The 24,825-nt window shown below is 38.1% G+C and overlaps 1 protein-coding gene and 1 long non-coding RNA gene across 3 annotated transcripts in view; one reads left to right on the top strand and one right to left on the bottom strand.

Annotated features, from left to right (window-relative positions):
* LOC131159256 (rhodanese-like domain-containing protein 6) overlaps window positions 1-24,825 on the top strand; it is a 53,705-nt gene that overhangs the window by 20,907 nt on the left and 7,973 nt on the right. For both annotated transcript variants that reach the window (XM_058114002.1, XM_058114003.1), the window contains exons 5-6: window positions 5,787-5,868; window positions 8,873-8,955. In XM_058114002.1, the coding sequence (XP_057969985.1) occupies window positions 5,787-5,868; window positions 8,873-8,955 (165 nt within the window). The remainder of the gene's footprint in view (window positions 1-5,786; window positions 5,869-8,872; window positions 8,956-24,825) is intronic.
* Window positions 9,496-11,218, bottom strand: LOC131159257 (uncharacterized). Its single transcript, XR_009137764.1, has 3 exons — window positions 10,951-11,218; window positions 10,808-10,871; window positions 9,496-9,740 (listed from the first exon to the last, which is right to left on the bottom strand). It is a non-coding gene; the product is annotated as an uncharacterized LOC131159257 (long non-coding RNA).

The raw sequence follows: 24,825 nt of genomic DNA on the forward strand, positions 1-24,825 counted from the left end.
ACTTTCCCATATGTCTCTCCAACCTTTTTTCACTGCCATAAATAATTATTTGAATTTTCCAAAATAGCCCATAAATTAAAATATCTTTTAATGGATATTAAAACCCAAAAAGAACAAGAGTCTTTTGGACTCTTCGTTAAGGCAAAGAAAAAAAAAGGGGGGGGGGGGGGGGAGGATAAGGGGGCAAAAGGTTCATGTATAGCAGAGAGAGAGAAGGAGAAAAGGGGAAACACCTATAGGCTTGAGGGTGGTGCGATCGGCAACAGTGCGATGTATCATGAGCGAAGCTTGTGCAGAGCATTATGCTTGCTTGTGACCGCTTGTCTCATGTGCCTAAGATGGGTTTTCATTATGTATATACTAGTGTAGGCTTATTTCTTAATGGTATTTCTGTCTGAGGGTAAAAATGGAAGTAGGGCTCCTCGGACAGTTTGATGTTTCCCAGTGCCAGAGCTAGATTTGTGTACAAAGCTCTTTAGGGGTGGGCAAGTGAGTATTCAATCTGTAAAACTCACTAATCATTGTAAACGTGTATAGCCTACTTGCCTCCCTTGCTAGATACATATGGTTAATGGAGGTGTTGCTTTAATGACTTATGTTGTTTCAATGCTTACTGCTTGCTTGCCATTGCTTTCATGAAATGCTTCTTGCTTCCGCTTGCATTTCATTCAACAACTATGAATGTGTTCTTTTGGTAAACCGTGGTAATCTTTTGGTTGGTTAAGCAAGAGTGTTTTAGCTAGCGCCACACAATTCTTGACAAAGGTGTGAAATTTTTGGCTCGTGATTGTGGTACCAAGTCCCGATTAATTGTTGCTTGAATTCAGTTGCCTTTGTTGTGGGATTGTGAAACTCTAGTAAAAGACCGTACCAACCAATATCGAAAGAATTGAGATGCTAGAGGTATAGGTTGGGACTACCAACAAAGTGGCTGTAGCCATAGCCCGACTTGCTAAATGTGTTGATGAATTGGAGGAATGACAAAAGTATCAACAGAGTTTCATGGTGGACTTGTTAGAGGACCTCTACCACATAGTAGAGAAGTTGTAGGCTTAGATGGTTTCATCTGACTGCGAAGGTGAACTTGATGGTTCTTTCTATAGGAAATAACACTCTTAGAGTTTAGCAGGACCAAGGTTTCAGAACCTAAAACGTTTAAGGGTGCTCGTGCTGCCAAGGAGTTGGATAACTTCTTGTTTGGTATGGAGCAGTACTTTTGTGCTATGAGGACGTACTCAAAATCGATGAAAATGAATACTGCATCCATATACTTGGTCATTGACATTAACTGTGGTGGCATACCAAGTGTGATGAGACTAAGAATGGATGTCATGTCGTTAATTCATGGGCAGACTTGTAGAGCAAACTTAAGGCCCAACTCTTTCCTGAGAATGTTGAGTATAATGTGAGATGAAAGTTAAGAGACCTCAAGCACAATGGGTCAATTAGGGAATATGTGAAACAATGTTTTACTTTGATGTTGGATATCTGGGTCATGTTGGAGAAGGAGGAGTTGCTTTATTTTTTAGAGGGGTTGAAATCGTGGGCAAGGGCGAAACTTCCTATACAAAGAGTTCAAGACTTGTATATCACACAAGATGCCGTAGGACGCTTGACTAGTTATGTTGGAGAGAATTCTTCAACATCTAAAGAGAGTGACGTGGGTGGAAACAACAAAAAGTATTTCATGAAAGGCAAACCCAACAGTGGGGTGGCCAACATTAAGGCATCAACTTCAAAGGAGGTGTTATAATCTTGATCATTCAACGCACCCAACGGTAAGGGTAAGATGACACGATCTTATGTTGAGGCCCTTATATAGTTGCTGAGTGCCCTTACAAGTCATCACTCAATGCCTTACAAGTTTCTATCGTAGAGGGGGCACTAGAGGATGATGAGGATGAGGATGAGGAGTATACCTCGAGGATGGGTGCAATGCGGCAAGTGAATGCATTGGAAAGGTAGACAAAAGAACCAAAAATTACACTAGCAAAAGGGTTGATGTTTGTTGACTTGAGGATCAATGTGAACTACACATGTGCTATGGTTGATACCAATGCTTCCCATAACTTTGTTTCACAAGCAGAAACAACGAGACTTAATTTATCCTTGTAGAAGGATTCAGGACACATGAAAGCAGTTTAGCTCTGCAGCTTGGCCTACTCTAGGAGTAGCCAAGCAAGTCATTGGGAAGTTTGGATAGTGGGCAGGACATACGAATTTCAAAACTGCCATTGGATGACTTCCAAGTCATTCTTGGAATGGAATTTCCAAGGGAGACTAAGGCAATGCCAGTGCCTTTTGCTGATTTCCTTTGTTTGATGGGAGAGCACCCTTGCATGGTGCAAGTTGTTTCAAAGAAAGGTGACGACAAGAAGTTCCTTTTTTCTATGCGACTTAAGAAAGGATTAAGGAGGGGTGAACAAACATATCTAGCCATGCTAGTGGTAGATGAAGCAGGCCAATAGCTACGAACATTCAAGCTGTGTTGAATAAGTACAAAGTTGTAATGTCAGAGAAGCTACCTCACAACTTGCCTCCATGATGGGGTGCAGAGCAAGGGATCAACTTGTTCCAAGGAGTTAAACCCCTTGCTAAGGGGCCATACTAGATGGCACCTCCAGAGCTAGCAGAGTTAAGAAATCAACTTGATGAACTGTTGGAATTGAGATATATACGTCCTTCCAAAGCATTGTTTGGAGCACCAATGTTGTTTCAGAGGAAACATGAGGAGAGCATACGAATGTGTGTAGACTACCACGTGCTCAACAAGGTGACAGTGCGCGACAAGTACCCTATTCCCTATTCCCCTAATTGTAGATCTGTTTGATCAGTTGAGTCATGCAAAGTACTTCACCAAACCTGACTTGAGGTTAGACTACTATGAGGTGAGGATTGCAAATGGGGGGAAGACGACCTGTGTGACGTGGTATGGGACATATGAGCTCTTGGTGATGCCATTCGAGCTAATGATTTTGAGGTCAAAGATAAGATTGAGATTTTTAGAAATCAATTAATCCTTGCCTCAAAACCGATTTTCAAATTCTTAAAAATCAATTAATCCCCTACTCTGTTCTCTTCTCAAATGCTTCTCACTGCCTCCTTGTAAATTTAGATGTGTGTCCTTTGTACATGAGTTAACTCTTAATGGATAAGTTGGATCCTCATTCTATCAAATGTATTTTTTGGCACTCTTGTGCTCAAAAGGGATATCGCTCTTATAGTTCTATGTTGTGTCACTTCTTTTGTTTATGCTAATGTTGCCTTTTTTGAGTCTACACCATACTAATTTGATTCCATGAGCCCTATTGACCTTGATGAGTCCCTTATTTTACGTAGCTTTTTTGATTATGGCATGTTGTCTCTGCCTAGTCATCCTCTTTCATCTTTATCTAATTTTTGCATCTTCATGTAATTTAAGTCCTTTTGGCCGCTTGGGTTATGCTATGTTGCTGGTATACACACGATAGCAGCTCAAAGGAGGAGAGCTTCGTCTAGCTCTTTACATCTGCACCTTTGGTTTCATAGTTTGATGATTGAGCTTCCCATGATGTTGATCTTCCTATTGCTGTCTAGAAAGGTAAATGCACTAGTATAGAGCATCCAATCTCTAATTTCATTTGTCATGATTTCTTGTCACCCTTATATTACTGATTTGCTAGCACTCTATTGACTCTTTCTCGTCTCAAATTTGTTTTTGAAGCCCTACTACATTTGGTTGGTGGACTTCAATAGTTGAAGAGATGTGTGCATTATAGTATAATGACACTTGGGAACATGTACCTCTTCTTGCTAATAATTTGATGTTTGCTGTCAACGGGTGTATGATGTGAAGTTCAATCTTGATGGTTCATTGTCTTGTCCAAAAGGATATACTCAAGTGTGCGATTTGGACTACCTTGACTCATTGTCTTTAGTCGCCAAAACTACCATAGTTTGTTCATTAATCTCTTTAGCCACCACATGTCATTGGCCTTTGCATCAATTAAATGTGAAGAATGCCTTCTTACGTTGTGATCTTCAAGAGGATGTCTATATGGAGTGACCACTTGCAATGGGAGTCAGCATGGGTTTGTTGTCTCAATAAATCATTAGATGGTCTAAAACAATCCCTGAAAGAATGGTTTGGTGGCAGTAGTGCTTGAGTGTGACCTTTAGCGGTGTACATAGAGCATCCTGAATTCTATCACTGTAGTACTGCTGGTAGGATTTTGCATTGTGTGTGTGGATAATTTTGCCATTATTGGTTATTATGATCAAGGTATCCAAAGCTTGGAGTATTTTCTATCAACAAAGTTATAGACTAAATATTTGGGGCCATTGAAATACTTATTGGGAATAGAAGTATCAAGATCTCGTATTGAGATTGTTTTCATACAGAAGCATGTTTATTTAGATGTGACTGAATTGCTGGTATCCAAACTCATTGATAAAACTATGGATCCTAGCTGCTACTTAGTGCTAGATGTCAGTTATTTGTTGGCTGACGTTGGACAGTAATGGGGACCATTGGGAAATTAATATCTGACATTCACTTGATGAAACATATCTTTCGCAATAAGTGCTGTGAGCTAGTTTCTTGATTTTCCTTAAACAAGTCACTGGCGTGCGTATCCTAAGATGCCTCAAAAGTGCACTTGGAAGAGGCCTCTTGTATCATGATCAGAATCACTCTTGCATTTAGGGTTATAGCGATGCAGATTGGGTTGGGTCACCCTGTGATAGAAGATCCACAATTGGATACTGTGTGGTTGTTGGTGGTTACCTAGTATCCTTGAAGAGCTAGAAGCAAGCTTTTGTGGCTCGATTGAGTGCTTAGTCAGAATATAGGGCCATGGCCCACATTACAAGTTAGTTGGTTTGGTTGAAGAACATTTGGAAGAACTTGATTTTCCATGTTCGCAGCCTAAGAAGTTGTTGTGTGATAATCAAGCTGCTATTATCCCGTCTTCCATGAGTGGACGAAATGCATTGTTTCTTAGTTGCTCAATATTCTGATCCATTTAGCGTTGCTGGTCTTCTAGGTGTTCTATATAACTTTACTTTTTAAGGGTATTCCATGATTGCACAATGTGCTGCTGAACTACTCCATTTTACCCTCCCTGCTTTAATGTTAATTATTACATCTTCAAGTTCTCCTTCAGCTTGCATAATAGATCCTAGGTGTCAAAATCTATTAGTGCTATTAAATATGCCTAAATGTTTTTTTCAAAATTAATTAATTGATATAACCATATTGAGTTTAAAATTTGCGTATTGTTGTATCGGTGTCATTGTGTATCTGCGACGCATGTTGGCGTCCATGCTTCTTAGGGTAGGAGGTGGCATGTTTCATACACACACAATGTGAGCATGTGCCTGCCTAAACATGGGGAGAAATATAAGATGATATTCATAAATAATATGTGGATATTGCTCATTCCATGTGTCCTACTTTGCATTACAAGCATTTCAACTTTCAAGGGCTTCATTAATCAATTTCTTTTTGTTTGGATGAAATAATTCTATTGTTTTCTTTAATACACATTGTCTGTGATTTATAATCTGCTCTCAGTCCCTCATCTTTGCCCTTCCAAAAATAACATTCTTGCTTCATATAATTAATTCAATCAGCACTTCATGTTCTTAATTGACAAACTGCATCTTGTTAAATTTTATTTTAATATATATATATATATATATATATATATATATATATATATATTTGAAAATCTTGCATTCATACATATAGTGCCTTCTACTTGTTCATTTTTATGTTATTGTTCTTCTATTGGTTTGTGTCACAGGTACTGTACAGGAGGAATAAGGTGTGAGACAGCATCTGCTTACATTAGGTCAAAAGGTGCTGGTTTTGAGAATGTATTCCAGGTGAGCTCTCATGAAGAAGGAGCTTATTCTGGTTAAGTTTACTGTATTTTTTGATTCTCGTTTTTGTGGATGTCTGCAATTCAAGTGTTGTTTCTGAAGCACGTAAATGCAAGAAGATGACAATAGTGGATGTGGGATTTCGTATATTACTAGTAAATATGTCTCATGCGTTGCACGTGATTGCATCTAAATAATTTAAAGTAATATTGGTAGATTTTTTATAATGTAGTTTAGACATTTTGAGGCAAATTAAGAATATATTGTTTAGAATTCTCATCAATCAAGTGTTGGATATATGTTGGAGAAATACGAATGTGTGCCAGTGTTACGAATATTTCAAGAACACTAACATGATATGCTTATAGAAGCGCTGGCACTACATAATTTTATAATAACTAAATATGATACTTATCACATATAATACTCTTACTCTTTGAAATTAAACTTGAAAGATAGACATGTGTCACCTAAACTTAGGAGAACTATTTTATTCTTATTTTATTATAAAATTGCAACATAATTATTTATTTTTAGTCTATATATATATATATATATATATTTCTAACAAATTGATAATACTTTGTTGTAACTAACTTTGATTTGACATTTATAATGTTTTTACTATAGATTGCATTGTTCATAAAATTAAAATTTTAAAAGAAAAAACTTATATAGGGGTTCAATATATCATATGAGAAAGTTCTTATGTATATGCAAAAAATTAAACAAATTTAATACTTGTTTATTATGTATAAATTAGTAGGCAGTACATGGATAATGTTTTAAAAGACGTGTACATGACAAACTATTATATGATGTGTATGTGTAAGGTATGTTAAAAAATCAAGAGTATTATTGTCTAAAGATATATATATATATATATATATATATATTTAAATTTTATAAAATTTAAATGCAATGCATGCATGTGAAATGAGAATTCTAAGCTGGATGAGTGGTATAACTTTAAAAGATAAATTAAGCAAAGTTCGTGGTAAGTTACACATAGCACAAAGATAAGGGAGGGGAGACTTAAATGGTTTGGGCATCTGCAATGTAGCCGAATAGTGCACCTATGAGGAGGAGTGAGCTAGTTATTGTTAGTGGCAGTAGAAAGAGAAGGGTAGACCTAAAATAATTTGGAATGACATAGTAAATAAACCCGGAATTGTTAGAGGAAATTGCCCACAATCATGTAAATTGACGAAAAAAGATTCGTGTAGATGACCCCACCTAGTAAGAGTTGAAGTTCAATTTGTTGTTGTCATTGTTGTTGCATGCATGTATGTGAAACCTTTTTGCTGAAATTTGTTGGTTTGTTCTTACTGAAACTTTATAAACTCTTTCTATTGCTGTGAGCCGTGCTGTTGATTTACAAAATATTGAAGTAATGTTTAATTTACATCCTAAAGTGGCGAAAGGGGTATTAAACATCTCTGTAAATTTTGATTCAATAACTAGAATCTTTATAGCTGCTATTCTTTGTTTACTTAAATGATCAATCAGCGAGTTTTTTCTAATTTCAAAAAATTTTACATTCTTTATCTAGAATATGCTTCTAGACCTATGGTTTTATTCTTAATGTTTATCTTTCACAAGTTAGATTTATTATTTATGTGAACAATAATTTTATATAATATGATTTTAATTTATTTTTTTATTAAAAATATTTTATCTTAGTTTTAGACGATAAGAATATTTTTGTCCACAAAATAGTTTACACTATTTTTAATGTCATACTATTTTTAATGTAATAATTCTCAATAGCCAATAAGTGAGTTTCTTCTTATCACGAATAAGTTATACTGTTGTTATCTAACAGACATTTTCAGATCTATGATTTTATTCTTAATATTTTCTTTTAGAAATTAGATTTATTATTCATGGGACTGATATTAGAATTTTATCTGATCTTAGGTAAGTTTAGGGGTGGTTTGGTGTCTGTCAAAATTATGAAAACGAAAAACCAGCAACAAAAACTAAAACTAAAAACAGAAACTAATAACTAAAACCCAACGACCTGTTTGGTTAATATTTTTAAAACAAAAAAAATTAAAAACTCGATGAAACAAATGCTCATTTTTTTCCTTGAATCAAATAACAATTAAAAAATATGATTGAAATAATAAAACTACAAAATAAATTCAAATTAAAGACAAAATAATTCAAATTAAAAACACTATGATAAAAATAAAACTATTCTAATTATTTTACTCAATCATCTTTCAAAATTGACTTTACAAAAACAATCTTATTGTACATGATAATGGAAAAATAGTAAAAATATTTTTGTAAATGGCTTATATTAATTTTTTGAAAATTCTGGACATTTTTAATTTTAATTATATTTTAAATTCATATAATCATTCTATTTTGAATTTAATTAAAACAAGACATAAAATTAATTATTAAATAAAAAGAAGTATTTCTGGATTGTTTAATATTCTTGCAACAAGTTGTCAAAAAAAAAATTAAACCATAAAATCTTGTTTTTCAGATTAATTGCAAACAGCTAAAAAGTGAGAATGTAAACTAATAACGTAAACAAACACCTTTTCATAATTTGTTTCTTTACTGTTCATAAATGAAAACGGAAAACAAAAAACATATATGATACCAAACAAGCCCTTTGATTTTAAAGAATATTTTGTTTGGTGCGCAAAATGATTTACACTATTTGTACTTCTATGTATAATATAGATTGTAGAATAGAACTTGTTTGTAGCTGAATACATATATGGGAGAAAAACCTTGAAGATTTCTGTTTTCTTTTATATTTTGTTAGGTAAGTGTGTACACACCATAACACTACATGTATGTTAACAACAAGGGTAGCTGAACCATAGCCATCCATAGGGGGCCAAGGATAAGGCTCTCTGGGCCACAAGCTTATGCCCTTAACTTTTGAAGAATTTGTTGTATGCTGACCTTGTTAATATTGCTCCATGGAAGTTAGGCTAATGCATGATGATGACAATTTCCTTGTAATATGGGTATATTGCAGTTGTATGGTGGAATACAACGTTATTTAGAGCAATTTCCAGATGGTGGCTTTTTCAGGGGAAAGAATTTTGTTTTCGATCATCGGTATGGGTTTTCAATCCTAAAATGCCTGCTTTTATTTTAAGTTCTTTTTTATTTTTATTTTTTTGATAACAAAAGAAGAGATTTCATTGATAAGAAAAGAATTTCACAAAGGAGAAAAAGACTTCTTCCTTCAAAATTCTGGAATAATTCAGAAAAAATAACTAATGAAACAAAAAACTGGGAAAAGCCAAAAGCAGGGCAAAAGATTCCCCCATTCTTTGCTGAACCTCCAAAAAACTAACTCCCTTAATGCAACTGAAGCCAACACACCATAAAGAGGCCAGGTAATGATCCTTCTTCCAGACCAGCTGTCAATTCAATTTTCTTCCTGTTAATTGTTATTTAGTCATTTAGCATTATTATTATGTGTTAGAGTTATGTTAGTAATAAGTGTGTGTTAGTAAGGTATTATGGTCATTGGTATTGTAACGACCCGGCCCTTTACACGGACTCAGGTGTCACTCACATACATCAAATACCTATACCTGTTCAAGATATGGAAACAACCCGCCCTAAACAGGGACATACGGGTGTAAAACATACATAATCATGATGTAAATGTCGCGGAAAAACATAAACATCCATTGGGATTACTACTAGCCTTATACCAGAGTTCACTAATACATCCATAATTTACATACATTCGGACTTAGAGTAATCGTCATATTACAACCCTCCAAAAAGGACTTTCATCAAGTTTAGTACAAAAATTTAGATGCTTACGTAAGCTAACCAAAATAACCTCCCTAGTCCTTTTATCTACTAGGACCGACGCACGGATGGACCTGAAAACAAAGGTTGTAAGATAGGGTGAGACACCTCTCAGTAAGGAAGAAGGAGTTACAACAGTGTGTGACTGCATACATGCATATTTTCATTCAACATCTGGAATATAAATCAAATATTTTCAATACAGTAATGCATCAGGTATATCATTATTCATATTACAAAATTCTCACATCTGTCTTTCGACCATTTAATGATTTATCAGATGACCAACAGCAAAATATCCCTATAACCAGTTTTATCCCGTGGCTCGGGTTGTGCACTGGTACTCGTCCAATGCCCTGTTCGTGCAGACACTGCCGAGTACCTACATACGATCCGACTGCCTCCATTGGCCCAATATCAGCCAATGGTTTCACCCTGCTAGCCGACCATCTTGGTACCCACATCGTTTAGTACGTGTGGTTGCACTTGTACATCTAGCTACGATATCGTGCCGTATCATATAACAGTAGTTTATTTCAACTCTGCAAAGAAAGTATTTTTCAACCCTCCCGGGACTCTCAAGCTGTGGTTCCGTGTATCATAAATTCAATTTATACAAATATGATTTTATCTCCCATAATCTATATCAATAGTATAGAAATAATTCCAGCGGGTTCAAATCGGCGTCTTTGCACCTGGTTTACCCCTCTTTGTTTACTGATGCGGCTCGGTGTATCACCAGCCTCTGTTTATCACATTGTCAGTATAACAAATTGAAATTTCATTCCCATATTCTATATCAGTAGTATAGAAAATACATTCATTTTCATTTCAACATATATCACACAAGTTTAATACAAAAACCCGCTAAATGATAGAAATTCAATATACATAGTTTAACTAAATAAATAAAGGAATCGAGCCTCTCCTACTATAGTATAAACACAAATAATGATGTTTGTAAAATTTGGAGATCATACGTCGAAATCCTCGTTTTTACCAAAAACCGTGAAATCGTCAAATCGGCATTTCTACGCGGTAGAATTTCACAAATAAGCATTTAAATCATACATAATAACATAAACTAGTTTTTTAGCGGTTTAGTTTTCCAAAATAGCTGTTGTAATCAAGTTCCCCTTACCTTATATTCAAAATGAAACTTCGTACGAAAACGGTCCAAAACGACAACTCAAGATCCCGAAAACCTAAAACCACAGAACATAACCTTACTATGTTTTCTACTGCTATCCAAATATCCAATCAAAATTAGGATCAGATTCCTACCTCGATTCTTGGGAAAACCCGAAACTCTCCGAAACGACGATCCGATCCACTAAAAGTGTAGAGTTTTCTCTTCTGATCCACGCAGTACCCTCCGTTTTTGGAAACGGATGACGAACGGCGAAGGATCTTAGAGAGAGAGAGAGAGAGAAAATGAGAGAGAGAGAGAGAGAGAGAGAGAGAGAGAGAGAGAGAGAGAATGAAAGAGAATAAGAGAATTTATAGAATAAATCCTTGAGAGAGAGAGAGAGAGAGAGAGAGAATGAGAGAGGATAAGAGAATTTATAGAATAAATCTTTACTTAGCCCTTAAGTAATCTAAATAAATATCTCCTCCAAGATATTTATATATAAATATCTCAAAATATCTTCTCCAAAATATCTTCTTTTTTTTTTTTTTTTTTTTGTGTCGGGTTACTACAATCTCCCCTCCTTATAAGAATTTCGTCCCCGAAATTCACCAACTGATACCAAACGTACTCTACCTTACATCAGAGACCTACAGAAGAGTCGGCAGCCACCCTCAAAGCAGCTCCGGCGCGAAGTTATTATCTACCCTCGCTTATGGCGGAGGAATACCGTGGTTACAATGTGATGCTTCGGAAGATTACACACACAAAACTCTCCCGAAGACCATACCACCTATACTACTATACATAATTACATACCTTCCGAAAATAACTGCGGGAACTTCTGGCGTATTTCTGACTCTAACTCCCATGAAGCTTCCTCCACTGTATGGTTACGCCATAATACATTCACTAGCGGTATTTCCCTAGTCCGTAACTGCTGAACTTTCCGACCTAATATCAGTACTGGTACCTCCTCATATGATAAAGTCTCATTGATCTCTAGAGGTTCGTAACTCAGTACATGTGATGGATCTGGTATATACTTCCTCAATACAGACACGTGAAATACATCATGAACTCGGGATAATGCTGGAGGTAAAGCCACTCGATAAGCAACCGAACCTATCCTTTCAAGGATTTCAAAAGGCCCGACATACCGAGGACTTAGCTTCCCCTTCTTCCCGAATCTCATCACCCCTTTCATCGGAACGATTCTCAAGAATACCATATCTCCTATTTCAAATTCCAACTCTCGCCGACGAGTATCAGCATAACTCTTTTGTCGACTCTGAGCTGCTTTAATTCTTTCCCTGATCAATGCAACCTTTGCAGAGGTCTGCTGAATCAGTTCTGGACCTAGTATCTGCCGCTCACCTACCTGATCCCAGTACAACGGAGATCGACACCGACGACCGTACAAAGCCTCATAAGGTGCCATCTCTATGCTCGCCTGGTAACTGTTGTTATATGCAAATTCAACAAGCGGTAGATATCGTATCCAAATATTACCAAAATCTAGTATACAAGCCCGCAACATATCTTCTAACGTTTGAATAGTTCTCTCCGACTGTCCATCCGTTTGTGGGTGAAAAGACGTACTGAACATCAATCGCGATCCCAAGGCATCCTGTAAACTTTTCCAAAAACGAGATGTAAAAACGCGGATCTCGATCTGAAACAATAGATATAGGAACACCATGGAGTCGTATCACCTCCTGCACATAAAGTTCTGCCAGCTTATTCAGAGAGTAGCTGACTCTGATTGGAATGAAGTGTGCAGTCTTCGTCAACCGATCTACTATAACCCATATGGCATTCTGCCCATGCATCGCCGCAGGTAAACCCGTCACAAAATCCATTGAGACATGTTCCCACTTCCACTCAGGGACGTCGAGTGGTTGAAGTGGTCCTGCCGGCTTCTGATGTTCTGCTTTAATCTGCTGACATGTCAGGCACTGTTCTACAAATTGGGCGATCTCTCTTTTCATATTAGACCACCAGAAAGATTCCCTCAAATCCCGGTACATTTTCGTACTACCAGGATATACAGTGTAGAGCGAACGGTGTGCCTCCTCTAGAATAACCCGTTTAATCACGGCATCATTCGGAACGCAAACCCTGCTGCGGAATCTCAGTATCCCATCACCAGAAATACTGAAGTCTGGCTTTAAACCATTCCGAACTCCTTCTATAACCTCAACTAACTTTGGATCCTCTTTTTGCGCTACACGGATCCTCTCTTGTAAGGTCGGTTGCACCACCAAGCTGGCAAGGACAGCCTGATGATTTTCTTCTACCACTTCCAAGCCCAACCTTTCCAAGTCCATACAAATTTGGTGCTGAACTCTAATCGCTGAAACAGACGCATCAACAGACTTCCGACTCAGAGCATCAGCTACCACATTAGCCTTTCCTGGGTGATAGCTAATAACACAGTCGTAGTCTTTAATCAACTCTAGCCACCTGCGTTGTCTCATGTTCAGCTCCTTCTGGGTGAAAAAGTATTTAAGACTTTTATGGTCAGTAAAAATCTCGCACTTTTCACCATACAAGTAATGCCTCCAAATTTTTAATGCAAATACTACCGCTGCTAATTCCATATCATGTGTCGGGTAGTTCTTCTCGTACTCTTTAAGTTGCCGAGAAGCGTAAGCAATTACTCTGCTCTGCTGCATTAGAACACAACCAAGACCCTTCTTAGAGGCGTCACTATAAATAACGAATCCACCATCCCCTGAAGGAATGGTCAGGATTGGAGCAGTAACCAGTCGCCGTTTCAGCTCCTGGAAACTCAACTCACATTCCTCAGTCCAAACGTACCTCACGTTCTTCCTCGTGAGTCGCGTCAAAGGACCTGCTAAACTGGAGAACCCTTCTACAAAACGACGGTAGTAACCTGCAAGACCTAAAAAGCTTCTTACTTCCTGAACATTCTTCGGTCTCGCCCAGTTCACTACTGCTTCAATCTTACTCGGGTCCACAGATACACCTTCCTTGGACACGACGTGACCAAGAAACGCAATCTGCTCTAGCCAGAACTCACACTTCTTCAATTTAGCATACAATTTCTTATTCCTAAGCATTGGCAAGACAAGCCCAAAATGCCCCTCATGCCTGCAGCGCTCCTAGAATACACTAGGAGTCGTCCATAACCATAACCACGCCGAACCGGTCTAAATATCGTGAAAGACCCTGTTCATCAATCCATAACGCTGCGGTGCCTTAGTCAAACCAAAAGGCATAACCAACCATAAATTCTAATGGCCATACCGAGTTCGAATGCCGTCTTTATGAATTCCTTCCACTTTCACCTTCAGCTGGTGATACCCAATCGTAGCTCAATCTTAGAGTAGATCTGCGTTCCTTGAAGCTGGTCAAACCGATCACGATTCGAGGTATCCGGATATTTATTCTTTAATGCGTCACCAGTTTTCAGGTTCTCTGTAGTCGATGCACATCCTCATCGACCCATCCTTCTTCTTACAAACAAACCGGGAGCTTCCCCCAGGAGAAATCCTAGTACGACATGTACCCCTTGTCTGAGCTCCACCGGAAGTTGTTTCCTTCTTCAGTTCTTTCAATTCAGCTAGAGCCATAACGGTCCGTACTTTCGATACGGCGCGTACCTAACTAGCTCTAACTATCGCGATTCCACTTCCCTATCTGAGGGTAACCCTTGCAATCCTCTGGAAGACACGTCAGGGAACTCGCACACTACCAATTTGTTTTTCAACTTATTTTTTTTCAATCAACACGGCGTATCTTTCAACAAACGCCAGACTACCCTTGCGCAGCCATCTAGAGTATCCTCTCTATCTTTCAAAAGCTGAAAGAATTCGCTGGTGGTAGACGCAACATCACTACGACCCCTGGAATTGAATTCCATTCCTTCCTTCTCCCTGGTGGTTTAAAAACAACACCTCCTCTCTCGCCTGCGGGCCATCAATACTAGCATAAACTACTAGCATAACTGCGACAACTAGTCCATCCCAAGGTATATCAAAAACCATCATGTCATAGACACTTAGGTGAACTGGTAGTATTCTTCCCTGAATTTCCTCCACAGGAATTATGGACTATAAACTGACTACCAAAACAACTACACCCGACTGCAGACCCCAGACGGCGTAGTTCACTACCATTCATAATCCAACAGTTGCAACCTCCACCACATAATTTAACAAAATTACGGGAAATAAAAGAATGCGTAGCTCCAGATCAAAAAGTACTATAGATTCTGAAAAACACATAAATAGTGCCTGTGTACACGTCACCAGCGTTCTCAGCGTCACCAGATTCAAGATATACCCAGCCTGGGCGTACCCCCCTGCTGACTACCACCACGCTGTGTCGGATCAGTCCTCTGTATTGCTTCTGTTTTACTCCATGCATCATTCCTCTTGCCTCGGACAGTCTCTCATCTGATGTCCTTGTCTACCAACAAATCCCGCTACAGGCTCCCGTAGACAACCAACCTGCCCCTGGTTTTTCTTACCACATAAAGCGCAATGTTGAACACTTGCGGCATTCTAGGACGTGCCACCTACTATTTTTCTCCATTTACTCTGTCCTGCCCCCGATGAATATTTAGGAGGCGCTGGCCTCTTCTTCGTAACCTGAACCTCTGCATCCTCTAGTAACACTCCTCTGCTACCGTGGCTTATCAACCAACGTAGCAAAATCCTGTAACTGCAGAATCGCCGTCTGCTTTACGGATCTCGCTCCTCAGACCCTCTAAACTTCCAACCTTCTTTGCTTCATCAGGAATCCACGAAGGAGCAAATCGGACAGCTCCTGGAACTTGTCATGCGTACTGCTTGTAAAAAAAAAAAAAAAAAAAAAAAAAAAAAATAGAATTAAAAAAAGAAAAAAAAAAAAAAAAAAAATAGAAAAAAAAAAAAAAAAAAAAAAAAAAAAAAAAAAAAAAAAAAAAAAAAAAAAACAAAAAGAAAAAAAAAAAAAAAAAAAAAAAAAAAAAAAAAAAAGAAAAAAAAAAAAAAAAAAAAAAAAAAAAAAAAGAAAAAAAAAGCACTGTCAGTGACCCTGCTTCCAAATATAATGCCTCCATTTTTCTCGCATTTCCGATTCTCATTGTGGGTGGCCGGCAATAACGTTCAAAGAAGAGCCTTTGAAAATCGGGTGCCCATGTCAACTATCGGTATCGGTCGGTGCTCCTCCATCTGCTTTAACATTGCCCCCACTCTCTTCACACCTCCACACCCGCCAACTAAAAAATTGAACGTGGCGAGGTGACTTTCTTTCTTCCTTTTCTTCTCTGCTTTTCATTGCAGTTTTAACACACCTAGATCTTCTCGTCTCCTGGATCCAATTCTCACACCACTGAGCTGTAAAACGCCCACAAAAGCAGATGGCTCAATCTGGTGAACTGCTCAAATAAGCAACCCAACTCAGTCATAGGAACGATCCTGCCCTCTATCGTGACGCCCTACCTCAGCCATACGCTGCTGTGCGAATTCACTAACACACTAGTAGAGAGTCGTTACCGGCATCCCTCGGGGCCTGGCATCCTCACTACTACTCCTGCCAGCCCATCTATTGGCCTTGATATCCCTTGATTCCATCCTGAACATTACGAGAATTCATAGAAGGTAATAGCCTAAGCTCAACTAACACTATCCATACTATAGACCAGTTCTTCTTAAATCACATCCTAATAATCGACTGTATCCTACCCTTAATTTAACTCCACTCATTTCTAACTCAAGTTCTGCTCGTTCCACTGGAAACAAACAACCATCAATAGATTGTCCATGATTTTCCTGAACCCTTCGAATGATCCAGAAAAAAACACAGAAGTCTGCCAATTGTTTGCATCCTCCTAGGTATACAAAACAAAACTCAAGGTCATATCCATGTCCTATACCCTGGTATATTCTTCTAGACGGTAACAACTAGCAACTCTTAGTTTAAGCACATATCCCTAACCAACCAGGCATCATAAATCAAATCTTAACTTCCTCCGACTGTCTACGGGGGCTCTGATACCAACTGTAACACCCGGGCCCTTTACAAGAACAACGGACTCAGGTGTCACTCACATACATCAAATACCTATACCTGTGCAAGATATGGAAACAACCCGCCTAAACAGGGACATACGGGTGTAAAAAATCATAATCTGATGTAATGTCGGCGGAAAAAAAACAAAACAGCCGAGATCCATTGGTATTACTACTAGCCTATACAGAGTGTGTTCACTAATACATCCATACGTTTATCATACATTCGGACTAAAGTAATCGTCATACTACTACAACCCTCCGAAAAGGACTTTCAATCAACATCAAGGTTAGTACAGAATTTAGATTGCTTACGTAAGCGTAACCAAAATAACCATCCCATAGTCCTTTTCTCTACTAGAGACCGAGCGCGGCGGATGACCCTGAAAACAAAGGTTGTACGATAGTGTGGGACAAGACCTCTCAAATAAGGGGAAGAAGGATTTACAACAAAAGCAGTGGTGTGACTAGCATACATGCATATTTATCAGTCAACATCTGGAATATAATCAAATATTTGTTCAATACATTAATGCATCAGTATATCATTATTACATATTACAAAATTCTCACAGTCTTGTGTCTTTCGGACCATTTAAAAGTATGTTATCAGATGACCAACAGCAAAATATCCTATACCAGTTTTTTATTCAATCGTGGCTCGGGTTGTGCACTGGTACTTCGTCCAATGCCCTGTCTTGCCAGACACTGCGAGTACCTACATACGATCCGACTGCCCCATTTGGCCACCCATATCAGCCAATTGTTTAACCCTGCTAAGCCGACCATCTTGGTACCCACATCGTTTATTAACTTGTGGTTGCAACTTGTCATCTAGCTACGATTCGTGCCGTATCATATAACATAGTTTAATTCAACCTCTGGCAAAGAAAGTAATTTTTCAACCCTCCCGGGTCCCTCTCAAGAGGCTGTGGTTCCGTGTATCATACATAAATTCAATTTATACAAATATGATTTTATCTCCCATAATCTATATCAAATAGTATAGAAATAATTTCCATTCCAGCGGGTTCAAATCGGCGTCTTTGCACTGGTTTTACCCTCTTTTGTTTTACTGATGCGGCTCGTGGTACACACACCCCGCCTCTGTTTTATCACATTTGTCAGTCTAACAAATTGAAATTTTCATTCCCATATTCCTATATCAGTAGTATAGAAAATACATTATTTCATTTCAACAATATCACACACAAGTTTAATACAAAAACCCCGCCTAAAGTGATAGAAATTCAATATACATGTTTAACTAAATAAATAAGGAATCGCCCTCCCTACTATAGTATAAACCAAATAACGATGTTTGTAAAATTTTGGAGATCAACGTCGAAATCCTCGTTTTTACTCAAAAACCGTGAAATCGTCAAATCGGCATTTCTAACGCGTAGAATTTCACAAATAGCATTTAAAATCATACATAATAACATAAACTAGTTTTTTAAAGCGTTTTAGTTTTCCAAATAGCTGTTGTAATCAAGTTCCCCTTACCTTATATTCCAAATGAAACTTCGTACGAAACGGTCCAAAACCAGAAACTCAAGATCCCTAAAACCTAAAACCACAGAACCTAACCTTACTATGTTTTCTACTGTCTATCAAATATCCCATCAAAATTAGGATCATATTCCTACCACTCGTTCTTGGGAAAACACCGAAACTCTCCCCCGAACGACGATCCGATCCACTAAAGTTGTAGATTTCTCTTCTGATCCACGCAGTACCCCTCCGTTTTTGGAAACGGATGACGAACGGCGAAGGCATCTTAGAGAGAGAGAGAGAAGAGAAAATGAGAGAGAGGAGAAGAGAGAGCGAGGAGCGAGAGAGAGAGAGAGAATGAAAGAGATAAGAGAATTTATAGAATAAATCCTTGAGAGAGAGAGAGAGAGAGAGAGAGAGAATGAGAGAGGATAAGAGAATTTATAGAATAAATCTTTACTTAGCCCTTAAGTAATCTAAATAAATATCTCCTCCAAGATATTTATATATAAATATCTCAAAATATCTTCTCCAAAATATCTTTTTTTTTTTTTTTTTTTTTTTTTTTGTGTCGGGTTACTACAGGTATTGTACGTGACATATATTATAAATAGAGGGAGAGACCTATCATCGAAGTTGGGTCTTCCATTTTACCCAATTATTCAACATGGTATCAGGGCATGCTTCTGAAACCTAGACGCTAATTGTTACAATCACCATCAAAACCAAAGCATAAAACCCTAAATCCACTGCATGTTTACCATCATAGAAGAATTTCCAGCAACACTATAGTCCTAGAAAGCAGCCAGCAGCTGCTAGAAGTCAGACCCTGAAAATATCCTGGGTGAACTGCCAGTTCAGGAACACAAAATTTACTATAGATTTTGCGAAAAACAACGCCATAGTCACCGACAGACACTGCCGATCTTCCCCCAACTGAAATCCCATCTCTAGGAAGTGCCCCATGCGCTCTCATGTGCCAGTTGAAGGCTCCCAGGACCGACCCCATGGGCCGGCGCGTGAAGCTACTTTCAGGCATGCTTTTTTACCTGAAATCATCCAGCAGATCGAATCCCTCTATAAACATGTTGATGGAGTTTTGCATGATGTTTTTTATCCAAAGATCTCATATATTTTAATTGCTTATGTGCGGCATCCGAGGAATGGTTGTTTGATGCTTCTTGAAGCTCTTTATCAATGGTTACTGAGTTTATTGGGTCTGAAACAGTGGGATTTGCTGTGTTACTGATTCAATGTTTTAATTCCTTCCATATACCGAAATATCAAGCTGTTGGGCATGTGCTTTGGTCAAAGATCCAATATTTGTTTTGGCCATGCACCTTGGTAATTCGTTAGTTGTTGTTTGGTGTTAGTAAAGGTCATTGGTGACTCTCTTGGAGCAGTGGTAGTGTTCATAAGCTGTTTTTTGTGAGGCTTTGGCAGTGTTATGTAAATTGGTGATTTTTCCATGGTAGTTTCGGTGGTTTTCACCTCTCCAATTGTTCCAGTGCTGTGTGCTGGTCATAAGCTGTTTTTGTGAGGCTGTAGCGGTGTTATATAAGTTGGTTGGTGATTTGTCTGTGGTGGTTTCTGTGGTTCACCTCTCCAATTGTTCCAGTGCTGTGTGTTGGTTTATTGGGGCTGCGTTTGAGTTTCTTGGTGCTGTGGTAGCCTTGTACTGATTTATTTGTGACTCAATTCATGGTGGGTCACCTCATTTGTGGTTGTTCCGATTGTTCCAACAATTAATCTTGTTATCATTGGTCTAAGTTTGTGAGTGTTGAGATGGAGTTCACATATCCCAAAAGTATGGTTCCCTTGTTAGTCACTTGTTTGAGTAGACTGCGTATTGTGACTATATCAGAGGAAGAGTATTCAAGGTTTCTACAGTATCAATCATCTCAACAAGCATCTTATCACATTGTATCATTTGCCCAGAAAAGTAATCCTACAATCTATATGTCATCTGGTATCTTTCCCACTAGTCCTTGGGTTATCGATTTTGCTACCACTGACCATATAAGAGGTGCAACCAACTTTTTTTTTGACCTCCAGTATCCAAAAAATCTACCTCAAGTTACCTTTGCTGATGGGTCCACTATTGTTATTAAAGGGATAGGAATAGATTCTACTCCTTCCATCTCTCTTTCTTCTATTTTATATGTTCTTAGCTCCCCTTTCAATCTCATGTCAGTTAGTAAGCTTACAAAGTCACTAAATTGTTTTGTCACTTTCTTTCCTGATTCTGTGCTTTTTTAGGATTTGAAGATGAGGAAGAAAATTGGCATAGGATGTGAGGCTCATGGGTTTTACTTACAACTTACCACTTCAAATCCATTGTTGCCTTGGTTATCTATACTTGGACAAGTTGAAAAAATTAGTTTCTTACATTGAGTTTTGTGTCTAATCTTGTGTGTGAGTCTTTTCAATTGGGAAAACATTTTCGCGTTCCTTTTGCTTTTTGGGTTAACAAACGGGTGGTTAGTCCTTTCATGCTAGTCCATACCCATATTTGGGGTCATAGTCATGTCTCGACGAAGTTGGGGTTTTGGGACTTTGTTACATTTTTGGATGACTACTCCAGGATGACTTGGTTATATTTAAGGAAAGCTTGTTTTGAGTTGTTTAATATCTTTTGTGCCTTCTATTCTCGAATAAAGACTCAATTTGATATGCCAACCAGGATATTTGTAGTGATAATGCTAAGGAGTACTTCAATACCTAATTCACTACCTATAGCTATATGACTAATTCTGGTATGATCTATCAGTCCTCTTGTGCCCACACTCCACAACAAAATGGAGTTGCAAAGAGGTAAAAGAGACATATGCTTGAAGTCACTCATAGCCTATTGTAACAAATGAATGTCCCCAAAGTTTTTTTGAGTGATGTTGTGCTCACAGCTTGCACCCTCATCAATAAAATGCCATCTTTTACCCTTGGTGTTAAAATCCCATATTTAGTTATTTTCCCCAAGGCTCCTTTGTTTTTCCTTCTTCCTCGTATATTTGGCTTTGTGCCCTTTATCAATTAGTTAACTTTAGAAACAGATAAGTGGGATCCTCGTGCTACCAAATGTATATTTTTGGGATACTCCTATACTCAAAAGGGATATCGATGTTATAGTCATACCTTACATCGATTCTTTGTCTCTGCTGATGTCTCATTTATTTTTTTGAGTCTACACTGTACTATTCTGATTCCTTGAGTTTTGTTGACCTTGATGAGTCCTTTCCTCTACCTTGCCCTCCATATCCCAGCCTATTATCTGTGCCTAATCCTTCTAGATCTTCTTTCAATTTGAGTCCTTCTCACTGCTTGGATCATCCCAATTTGTAGGTATACACCCGGAGACTCAAGGGAGGAGAGCCTCCTTAAGCTTCTAGTATTGTGCCTCTAGTTCCCTCGTCAGATGATCTTATTTCCCATTATGTTGATCTTCCTATAGCTATTCAAAAAGGTACGCACTTGTACCCAACATCCAACCTCTAACTTTGTTCGCTATGATTTTTTGTCATTCGTGTGTTTCGTTAGTACTTTATATTTTGTTGCTCTTCCAAAATATTTTTTTGAAGCCTCATCCCATTCTGGGTGGAGGACTACAATGGTTCAAGAGATATGCGCACTACATGATAATGATACTTGGTATTTGGTACTTCTTATGCTTGATAAGTCTGTGATTGGTTGTCATTTAGTGTACAATGTGAAAGTCAATCCTGATGATTCCGTGGCTTGTTTGAAGGTCTGCTTTGTTGCTAAGATATGTACTTAGGTGTATGATATGGATTATTTAGAGTTTAGACACATTCTCTTTGGTTGCTAAACTTAATTCAGTATGTTTGTTCATCTCTTTAGCACTACTTGTCATTGGCTTCTACATTAGTTAGATGTCAAAAATGTTTTTATGCATGGTGATCTTCGTGAGGAAGTATATGGAGCAATCACCTACGTTTGTTGCTTAAGGAGAGTTAGGCTTAGTGTGTCGGCTTAAGAAATAATTTTATGAATTAAAACAATCTTTGGTTTGGCCATTTTAGTGCTGTAGTACTTGAGTTTGGCCTCCAATGGTCTGCAGTAAATCACTCTATATTTTTCGTCATACTCCATCTGGCAGGATTTTGGTTATTGTATATGTCGGTGGCATTGTGATCACTGGTGACGATGATCGAAGCATCCATAACCTAAAGCTTTTCCTATAGAGTAAATTTTAGACCAAGGACTTGGGACCTTGGAGTGCTTCTTAGGTATAGAAATATTGAGATTTTGTATGGAAATTGTTTTGTCACAAAGGAAGTATGCTCTTGATCTTTTAGATGAGACAGGGCTGTTGGGATCCAAATTTGTAGATACACGCATGGATCCGAATAGTAAGTAAGTGCTAGATATGGGTGATTTATTGCCTAACCTAGGTTGGTATTGGAGACTTGTTAGAAAGTTGAATTATATAACAATCACTCGACTAGATATGTCCTTCGCAACAAGTGTTTTGAGTCAGTTTCTCGATTCCCTGAGAACAAGTCACTAGGATGCAGTAATTCACATTTTAAGATATCTCGAAGGTGTACCAGGGAGAGGTCTCTTATGTTAGGATGAGGGTCGCACTCATATTTAGGGATATGCAAATGCAGATTGGGCCGGGTCACCTTCCGACTGAAGATCCACAATCAGGTACTGTATATTTGTCGGTGGTAAGTTAGTGTGTTGGAAAAGTAAGAAACTTAGAGTGGTGGCCAGGTCAAGTGCTAAGTTAGATTATAGGGCTATGGTGCACATTGCATGTGAACTTGTTTGGTTGAAGAACATTTTCAAAGAACTAGGTTTCCCACATTCTTAGCCTATGGAGTTGATGTGTGATAATCTAGCTGCTATTCATATTGCCTCCAATCCGATCTTCCATGAGCAGACAAAGCATTTTGAAGCTGATTGCCACTTTGTTCAAGAGAAACTTATACAAAAGCTCATTACAACCACTCACGTGAAGTCTAAGTTTCAGCTTTTTGATTTGTTCACTAAAGCCTTGGGAGGTGCTCATGTGAAATTCATTTGTAACAAGTTAGGAGCATATGATATATATGCTCCAGCTTGAGAGGGGGGGGGGGGTGTTATGGTTATTTAGTCATTTAGCATTATTATTATGTGTTAGAGTTATGTTAGTAATAAGTTTGAGTTAGTAAGGGTATTATGGTCATTTGTATCGTACTTGACATATATTGTAAATGAAAGGAGAGGCCTATTATTGAAGTTAGGTCTTCCATTTTACCCAATTATTCAACACTCCTTATAAAAATCCGTGCATTGTGCTCCAACCATAATCTCCACAGCACTGCAAAAATGTTGCATTTCCGAAAGTGCAGCCCTCCCCTTCCTTATTCCAAACCCTTCAAAAGAAATAGAGAACTATTCCTCCACCGAGCAGGGCTAACCTAAGATTCTTCCATGACACCAAATAACTTATTCTAGATTCTCCAAGCATAATCACAGTTTAAAAACATATGAGGTGCCTTTTCAGAATTCAAGTTACAGAGCTCATAAACATATGCAGACGAGGCCTTCAAAGGTCTCTTTATGTGTTATTAGTATTGATTGTATTAAGCACAGTCATCCACATGAAAGCCTTGATTTTTTTTGGTTTTGGGAAGGGGGGGGGGGGTTGGTCTTGGTCTTCCAAACAAATGAATATAGGGGAGAACAAGAATTGGAAAGGATAAAAAACTCAAAAAAATGATTTACAAGAATACACCCCTGCATGATCCAAAGCCCAAGACCAATTGTCCCTAGCTGAAGAAATATGACAATCATTAACGACAACAAGGAGGAAAGTTCCAACAAATCTATACTATTAAGTGATCTTCTGAAATGCAAATTCCAAGAAACCAGAGGGTTACCTGAGTCAACCACAAAGAAGGAAATCATACTATTCTGCCTTGAGCTCAAACAAAAGAGGTGAGGAAAATATGTGGCTAAAATATCATTCCCCAACCCCAGATCTTTTCAAGAGCGAATCTGAGAACCTGCCACCACCACATATTTAATTTGAAGAGTAAGGGATAAATATGAGAAATAGATCCCCATGGGCTCTCTGATGAACTTTGCGAACTAACATCGGTAACCCACCTATTCTCACTCATCCATACTTCTAATCACTCTATGCCAAAGGGAATGATCTTCTAGGGGAAAATGCCATAACCATTTGGTTAAGAGGGTGATGTTTTTAGGCACCGATTTTCCAAGACCCAGCCCTCCCTTCGGTTAAGACCTGCAAACCTCTTCCCACCTTACTAATGATCCATAAGAAATCTCTCATAGTTAACAGATTTTATCTTCTTCTTCTTCTTCTTCTTCTTCTTCATAAATGGGCCTGATAATACAGATATTGGAATTTTCATGATAAAATAATTTATTAGAAGCCAATCCCTCTGAAACCGCAATGATGCAGAACAGTAATTGGATTCATTGCCAATAGACTTATTGAGGGAAATAGAGTTGGGGAGCAGGGTAGAGGAAGGAGGGAGA

The sequence above is a fragment of the Malania oleifera genome, chromosome 7 (genome assembly GCF_029873635.1).
Source record: "Malania oleifera isolate guangnan ecotype guangnan chromosome 7, ASM2987363v1, whole genome shotgun sequence".
Taxonomy (NCBI): Eukaryota; Viridiplantae; Streptophyta; class Magnoliopsida; order Santalales; family Ximeniaceae; genus Malania; species Malania oleifera.